At 46.3% G+C, this 7,889-nt stretch overlaps 2 protein-coding genes across 8 annotated transcripts; both read right to left on the reverse strand.

Annotated features, from left to right (window-relative positions):
• irf4a (interferon regulatory factor 4a) lies at positions 1 to 4,339 on the reverse strand. 3 transcript variants are annotated; one of them, XM_057056618.1, is made up of 9 exons: positions 4,135 to 4,339; positions 3,468 to 3,666; positions 3,198 to 3,384; positions 2,503 to 2,585; positions 2,203 to 2,377; positions 2,054 to 2,095; positions 1,312 to 1,731; positions 1,029 to 1,141; positions 1 to 730 (listed from the first exon to the last, which is right to left on the reverse strand). In XM_057056618.1, exons 2-9 carry the CDS (start codon positions 3,663 to 3,665, stop codon positions 593 to 595), a joined length of 1,356 nt encoding a protein of 451 aa, XP_056912598.1. In that variant the 5' UTR covers position 3,666; positions 4,135 to 4,339; the 3' UTR covers positions 1 to 592. The 3 variants fall into 3 exon arrangements, with proteins under 3 accessions (XP_056912598.1, XP_056912596.1, XP_056912597.1); XM_057056616.1 differs by having other exon boundaries at positions 2,054 to 2,128; positions 4,135 to 4,326; XM_057056617.1 differs by having other exon boundaries at positions 2,054 to 2,128; positions 2,503 to 2,582; positions 4,135 to 4,325.
• Positions 4,340 to 4,616: 277 nt separating this feature from the next.
• Positions 4,617 to 7,646, reverse strand: dusp22b (dual specificity phosphatase 22b). Of its 5 annotated transcripts, none has more exons than XM_057056622.1 (7): positions 7,483 to 7,644; positions 7,239 to 7,272; positions 7,073 to 7,155; positions 6,493 to 6,542; positions 5,879 to 5,953; positions 5,220 to 5,391; positions 4,617 to 5,151 (listed from the first exon to the last, which is right to left on the reverse strand). In XM_057056622.1, exons 1-7 carry the CDS (start codon positions 7,501 to 7,503, stop codon positions 5,011 to 5,013), a joined length of 576 nt encoding a protein of 191 aa, XP_056912602.1. In that variant the 5' UTR covers positions 7,504 to 7,644; the 3' UTR covers positions 4,617 to 5,010. The 5 variants fall into 5 exon arrangements, with proteins under 5 accessions (XP_056912602.1, XP_056912603.1, XP_056912604.1 ...); XM_057056623.1 differs by having other exon boundaries at positions 4,617 to 5,148; positions 7,483 to 7,640; XM_057056624.1 differs by lacking the exon at positions 5,879 to 5,953 and having other exon boundaries at positions 7,483 to 7,646.
• Positions 7,647 to 7,889: the final 243 nt, after the last annotated feature.

Raw genomic sequence — 7,889 nt, forward strand, 5'->3', positions numbered from 1 at the left:
TCACTTTCAACTTTTTTTTTAATTTAGGAAAAGGTATCAACATCAACAGCGACTGTTGCAAGTTTGTTAGCTTTAGAAAAGGTCTCATTTACAGAGGACAAGTAATGGATCCCGCCTAGCAATTCATTTTTCAAAGATTTAAGTGAATCCCTTTGACAAGTAACCGGGTATGTTTAAAGGATCTGTCCAGATCGAAACCATCCCACAACCTCTCATCACCACCAGACTGCTGAGAACAGCATCCCGTCTCATCTGCCCTTTACTTTTAACTTTAACTGTAATAAAAACAATATTTCTTCGTGCTCACTGACAAAATATTGTTTGTCTCAGGGGCCATTCTTCCTGTGCACCTGTTTGAGGCTACTTCCTGCCTCAGTCACCCGCCACTCACCATGTCCCCCTACCCTCAAACCGCATCCTTCGCAGTCTCACATACTTGTAGAGAGAAAAAAGAAAGAACTGTGACTGCTGTCACACTAAACCAGCTAAAACATACGTGTGAAAGTGAAAACACACTCTTTGCCTCCTCAAAACACAGCCTTTGATACCCCCGATCACCAATAAACCTTCACAGCCCCCCTCTCATGCGCTGTCACTCCTGAATATGCTGCAGAGTTCTCTGCAGAGGGACTGTGAGGGACGTGTTCTGCTCCTGGACGGGGTCGTAACTGTGCAGATGGTGGCTCTGCTGATAATAGTACACCAGTTTTCTGGCAAACACCGGCTCCACCTAAAACACAAGGATTTATTTGTTTAATCAAACTTTTCTTTGTCCTGGTCTGAAAAAGCAGACTGAACTCGCATGAGTTATATCAATTTCCTCTTCAATAACTGATATTGCAAATAAAATAATGCTACAAATGCCGTTACATAGAGCAGCGATTTAATTATTGTGCTGTCAGTTTCCCTTCTTTTGGTTTTTGTCTGTCTATTTTCTTATAAATTTGCTTTAAATTTAATGCAGAGAATAAAGTCAGTAAATCGGAATTGTCGGTATCACCGTCTCTACCCGGGGTTTCACCACGAACCTGCGCTGTGAACATCTTTCTAGGCCGCTGGGGGCCGAGGTGCTCGTCTCCGAAACACAGCGCCACCTGGTGTCTCGGTACGTGTCGGCCATGTTGGGCGAACTCTTGAAGCTCTGAAGAGGGAGGATAAAGACGTAAGCCAGTTGTGCTTCTCATCACACACACACACACACACACACACACACACACACACACACACACACACACACACACACACACACACACACACTTTTCTGGACCAGTGTGTCTAAATCTGCTGGCGGGAACAAAGATCAGTGCTCACCAACAAGGAATTGCTGGGTGTCCAACAGTTTGCAGGGCTGCGCCTTCTCCAGTTTGTTGGGTTTGTCTGAGTACGGAGCCGTAGGCCCCTCCCAGTAAACTGGCCCCCGGCAGAGGCGTTTGGCGTATAATCCATCAGGTGTCACCCACAGGAGCACCCCTGTTTCCAGCACGCTGGGGAGCAGCTCCGCACCCTGCCGGTGAGACTCGGGGTATGGGTAAGGAAAGAGAATGACTTCTGCCTTGGTGTGAAACCTGTCCTCTGGGCAAGGGGACGGAGGGGAGGAAGAAGAGGAAGAGGATGGAGAGGAGGAGGAGGAGGAAGAAGAGGAGAAGGTGATCCTGCATCCCTCTGGGCTGGTGGTGGTAACTTCCTTCACCAAAGTTTCTCTGCAGTATAGCGACACATGGAGGCTGAAATCTAGATTGAAAAAGGAAACCCTTCAGCCGGGTGGCAACTTTTGCACGGCAGAATTTTGTCACATCGTCGCCAGAAGGCCCTCAAATATAACTAGGAAACACAAATTCAGTGTGATCTTAAATCTATACCAGGATGAGCATTAATCTCTCATCGCCGTTTTAAAAGAATCACAAAGATGGGGTGTCTGATCTCAGAATAAGGAAGTAAGACTAGTAATTTGCATGTCTTATCTGTGAGCGCATACATACATATATATATATATATATATATATATATATATATATATTTAACCGCGTGTCTTTAAACCAGCCTGATTCTTTACCTGCCAAGCTGTTGTTTTGGTCCATTGTGTAAGAATGGGAGTCTGCAAAGTAGGTATGGAAGGACAGCTGAAACCCTGCACAGAGTGATTATTTATGTATGTCTGTATTGATTTAGGTGTTTATTTAGTGTGCAAAGTCGACATCTCACCATTTTCTGCATGCGATGTGGACCAGGGTCGGCTGAACGGCGGCAGGTAGTGGCACTGACCGTATTGTAGGTCTGCATGTGAGGCGTGGTGATGTGCAGGAGGGAGAGGCTGCTGTTCCGGTGGCGAGTAATCCCTCCACTCCCGTCTCTCCGGACTTAGCATATAACCCGGGACCTGCCAGGGACGCCGTTTCAGGCCCATTTTATATGCACATCCACGTGTGCCGACTCCAACTTGAAAGATATTGTTGGATGCAGGCAAAATGCAGGTGCTACGTAAGAGGGAGGGTTTCCACTGACCTGAGTGTGCAGAGACGTATATGGAGGAATATAGCCGAGCGGCGCTGACTGTGCGTCCTTCATGATGCTCATCTTCACGCCTGCTGATCCACAAAGGCAGAAACATTGGTCAGACGTTTTCCTCTGCCACGTCTTTTCACCCCAATAAAACCTTTCCTCATTCACACTGGCGGCGCCATCCCAGCCCGAACGCCAGCCTCGCTGAGCAGATTACAGGTTAGGTGTTGATCTTTGCGTGCACTCGAGTGGTGTAAGTCACAGCGGCATGTTTATTTTGAGTTATGAGCGCTAAAGTGCGAAATGAATCCTCTGGCACTGCGAGTGTGACCTCACGTGTGGCAAATGCTTTATGTTAGCAAAGACGTGGCTATGCAAGGCCGAAGGATATCTGGGTATGTTATATGCACTCTGTACACACTAAATGAAGCACACATGCACAGCGACACGGGCCTCTTGGTATTCTCTGGCTTCCTTTGAGCTTCCTGCCTCGTCAGAAACAAGTGCAGTGGTGCATATATGTGTGTGTGAAAAATGCCAGTGGTCTATAAACACATTGCGATACTTTGCAGCAGCATGGCAATAAACCACAGCAAAGTTTCCACCATTTATCAGTTCAAATAATCATTCCAGTTAAATCCTTCACCACAAGCCACACGAATGCTCTCAGAAGAGGAATGATAGCTCCATGCATCTACCTTTTTTGGCTTCTTCTGGAATGATTCTGTAGACTTTATAGGGTTCAGAGATATCCAGCTGGCTTCTGTCGACTAACTCATCAAAGTCATTGCTCTTATTTAGAGCGCAGCGTAATCTCGTCTTCCATGTAGGAGGATCCGGCTTGTCGACTCCTTCTTTAAATTTTCCTTTAAACATTGCCCATGCCTGAAACACAACAGATGAATTTACACGTATGGCAAAAGTGTCTTCAGCCATTTAGAGGGTGCAGACAGGTGGTTGTGTCCAACCTTGAAGAGTGCAGCATCCTCTTCTCTGTTATAGTCTTGTTTTCCAGCATGTTTCCACGGAATCCGGAAGATACTTTTATCTGCGTTTTCCCAAATCAGGCCGGGATACTTCCTGCTGTCAATCTGGTTGATCAGCCACTGCCTCAGTTTGCCGTTGCCGCAGCTGACCGACATCCCACCATCCTCATCCAGACTCATCCTGAGAAAGAAATATTCGATTAAGGTGACAGGATTCAATAGCATGGAAATATTCCCCTACTTGCTATTGTAATGTAATATTTTCACATTGTTGCGCATGTTCTGCAGCCATAAAGTTATTTTATCTAATCATGTTTAGATATCATAGAAGTTTTTTAAGCTTAGTGGCAAGAATGGAGGCAGAAGTACAGAAGGTACCACCTTATTTCTCTAAGAGAAAGGAGTAATTTTAGAAAAGTAGATGTATTATTTATTTTTTTTAAAAAGGGAAAAAAAAACTCAAGTTAGATAGTTACATTACCATAAACTTAACCATTAAACGGAAATTTGTCACGTGTTCACTTTTCTGGACTTTGAATATAAATGTAGTACTTGAAAATATCACTTGAAGCCATTGCAAATACAGGAAATCGATCACATTTCTGTTTCTAGTCACTGACGGCTTAAAAACGCTGCAACAGCCGCTTACCTTTGATCGTGTCAGATCCTCGCTTAAATTCTCACGTTCGTGCGTCTGCAGTGACCTGCTCTTAATGACAGCAAGATTCGTGCAGCAGAGGAGGAGCCTCGGAGGTACCAGAGGAGAGATGCAGCCAAAAGACGCGCGGCGTCGTGCGACCACGCTGCTGCGCGCTGCTCTGGGGAATCCCTAAACTCAGTGACACCCACCCCAGCAAAGAGCAAAGAGTCAGTGACATCCCAGAAAAGAGCAAAGCAGAAGGAACATCTGCCTGTAGCAACAGCAAAAGATCACCCAAATATTGTTGCTCCCTGAAGAAGGAGAGATTAGTATTCCTAATTTCCTTAGTATACAATACGGTAAAGACAGACAGAGACAGACAGACAGACCGATAGATAGATAGATAGACAGATAGATAGATAGATATGGATATTTACTGCCCTCCAGTGGTTGGCCATGAGGCTGTATGCAAAGACCAAAGTCATGTAATATTTTACTGGTGCAGTATTTTTATTTTTATTGGTCATAGTATCTAAAGTCAAGGAGAACATGAGATTGTAGTGACATCCGTCATACAAAAGACAAACAGGAAACGGAGATGGACACTCACATCACGTGTGTGTGTGTGTGTCTGTGTGTGTGTGTAAGAGGCTGCCATCCCTCCCAAAGTTTGAACTGATCATCACACAGTCCATAAAACAGGCGACAGTATTCATCTCAGCATTCTCCACTTATATCCACATTATAAATATGTTGCATGTCATCATGGTGCGTCAACACTGCAGGAGAGGACGGTTCTGGTTGTGATGGACGTTCTGGCCCCAGGGATATAAGAGAAGAGCGAACGTCCAGCTGAAACGTGTCAGGGGTGAAAGGTCAGATTCCTCATGGCTGGCTGGAGCTCTCCTTTTTGGTCTCCTCAGCGTCACTGTTGGCTTTTGGCACCTTGACAAGCAGGTCGCGTATCTGGGCCTCGTCGTTGAAGGGGTTGTCCTTGTACTCCATCTGCAGCCATTCTCGGAACTGCTGGAACACAGAAGAATGTCACACCGTGCAACAGCCTGAGTGATCCACCCCCCCCCCTCGCCCCACACCTTATCTGCCTGGGTGCTCTCAAACTCCTGGAGCTGGCGCTGGAAGCCCACATTGGGGGCGGCACAGGGCCGGGCGGCCTTCACCGCCGCCAGCGCGTCGCTCCAGCCCAGCCTCGTCACCGTCATGATGTAGGCGACCACTAGGGTGACGCTCCGGGAGACACCTGCCAGACTGCAGGATGCAGAATATTAGCCAATGCAGGGTTTCACCGGTAGATTTAGTGTCAATAAGGAACAGATTCTGTAAAACAAGCAACATTATAAAGAAATGAGCTGGAAAACCAGAATTGTGTTTGCAAAAAAGCTGCACAGCCGCAGCAGATGCAAAAAAAAATGCAGCCCTTAAATAAATACCCTCTTGTTCCTCTGTGCTTCTGAGAACAACTAAGCAAATATGCCCCCCCACCACCACCCTCCCCCGACACCTGATTAGCTACACTACTGCGAGCTAAAAACGTTGCCGCTGCCTGTTGCTGGACTGTTTTGGGAAGTTCCAGAATAGGTTTTTTGGTTATTGTGTATCTGTTCTGTGCAGCAGTTACATGAGACTCGGTGGCTGATGGAACACAAAATGTCTATAAATGTGTTATAAAAAAACCTGTCAAGTGCAGAACTTAAAAAAGCCACTCTGACATTGAGATGAGAATTACTGCTCTCACCAGTGGACGAGGCAGCCTTCTCCTTTCAGGCGGGATTCGTGCATGAACATTATGCTTTGTTTAAAGTGCTGCGTCCTGCGGAGGCGAGAGACAAACCGTCGCGTCTTAACGAACTTGACTTTTGAAAGAAAAAAAAACACTTTTATTTGTTCATTAATCTTCCTCGGCTGTGCTCGTTTGTGGCTTAAGAGACCCAGTGTCACATTTCTCAAACCCACGTCCACACGGTTCACACTCTCAACTCGTGGGGAATATGAGACAACCACAGCAGGCTTAATGCGAGCGTTGGGGGGGGGGGGGGGGGGGGGGGGGGGTGTTATTATCACGAGTGGTGAGACTTCCTTCCTGCATAGAAAAAAAAGAACCTGAAATTGCAAACCGGACCACATTTATACGTGTGCCTTTGTGATCGAACTGTTTTGCCTCTGCTCTCAGAGCCAATAACCAGTCGAGCTCATATCTGAAGGCGAAGGCGGCCGAGGCGGTGCACAATAAGTTGGCAGTTTGTGAATTTGCATCACTGACACCAGAGGAAGCTGAACCCACAGACGCCCACGCAGCAGCCAGCGGCTCAGCCTCGCACGGGTCTGAGCTGCAGGTTACCGAGTACTCACAGGTTCTGTGTGGGCAGGTCAGCTGCCGGGATACAGAGATAGGTCATCTCCTGAGGGACAGAGCAGGCTGGTTACCAGGCAGCAGCCGTGTCCACTTGCATGCATTTAATGAAGAAACAGCAGTTACACAATAATGCGCCAGTCGTGCAGTTTGCTGCCGGTGGTCAGTGTGTGTTTTTGACCCGTTTTGCTCAAAACAAGAGTCCATTTTTGCACCTTGCTGCAGGTTAAATGAGGAAATTTAAATCAGAAAACAGGAAAAGCAGAAGAAGAAATGAGCCCGCTGAGAGTGACTGACTCCAGAACCCACCACCACCACCTACACTCACACCCACAGTTGCACAACGCAGCACACTGGGCTATCTGTGCATTGTTGACGGGCATGTTTTTATACTCGGTAGTCACGAGGAAGAGGTTCCCCTTGTTGAGTCACTCACTCCAGAGGCAGAAGTGGCTCCTTTTTCCTGGTTTAACCTGCCACACTGGTTTATAGACTGTCACCGTTTGCTCAGACGTTTAAAGATTAAATAGGTTGTGGGAGGGGAACCCTGAGTGTTCGGTGCAAGTGTAAATCTCTCACCTTTAGAATAGGTGCAGCACTGTCATGAATAGAAAGAATGTGTGTAATATTGTTTCTGGCTAACTGTTCTCGATCTCTTGCATCTGGCAAAATAAATAAATAAAACAAGCAAACAACTATGTCAGACATGTACAATGGTTCAGGGCAAAAATGCACCAAAACAAACCTTTGAAATTTCCTAGGTACAGATCAGGCAGGACCTGTCACAGACAAAAGTGCACATTTATTAGTTTGGCTCATACCTGACCAGTGCAACATCAGATTTTACATTAAACCAGGTGTCAGGAGGAAACTTTTTATTAGTCACATCTCAAAGACTACTGCGGGCGTCGAGCAGTCTCCTCGGACCCTCTCACGGCGGAGCAGCATCCGCGCGGCAGTGAAACGGAGGAAACACGTCCGGTTCGTACCTTGTTGATGCCATTCCCCATGCTGAGAGTCCGTCTGCAGACAAACTTGGGAAATGGCACGCAGTCTTCCTTCGCTGGGCAAACACGTTTCCCAACGCCGCTGCTGAAGGGGCGCCAATGCTGCAGCTCTGCGTCCCCATGCGCGATAGCAGAGTACCACCCACTGCATCGTGGTGACTGCTGGGAGATGTAGTTCTTTGAGTTACGGCCCCAGGAGAAAACAGCTTGTTATCCGTCCGTTTCTTCTTAGTATGAGCGAAGAACTGTACCTTTATTATTATTATTATTATTATTATTATTATTATATTATTATATTATTATTATTATTATTATTATTATTATTAGCATTCTGATTATTATCATCATTATTATTAAGGATATTATTAAGTTGTTATTATTATAATCAT

Source organism: Takifugu flavidus, chromosome 15 (genome assembly GCF_003711565.1).
Source record: "Takifugu flavidus isolate HTHZ2018 chromosome 15, ASM371156v2, whole genome shotgun sequence".
Classification (NCBI taxonomy): Eukaryota; Metazoa; Chordata; class Actinopteri; order Tetraodontiformes; family Tetraodontidae; genus Takifugu; species Takifugu flavidus.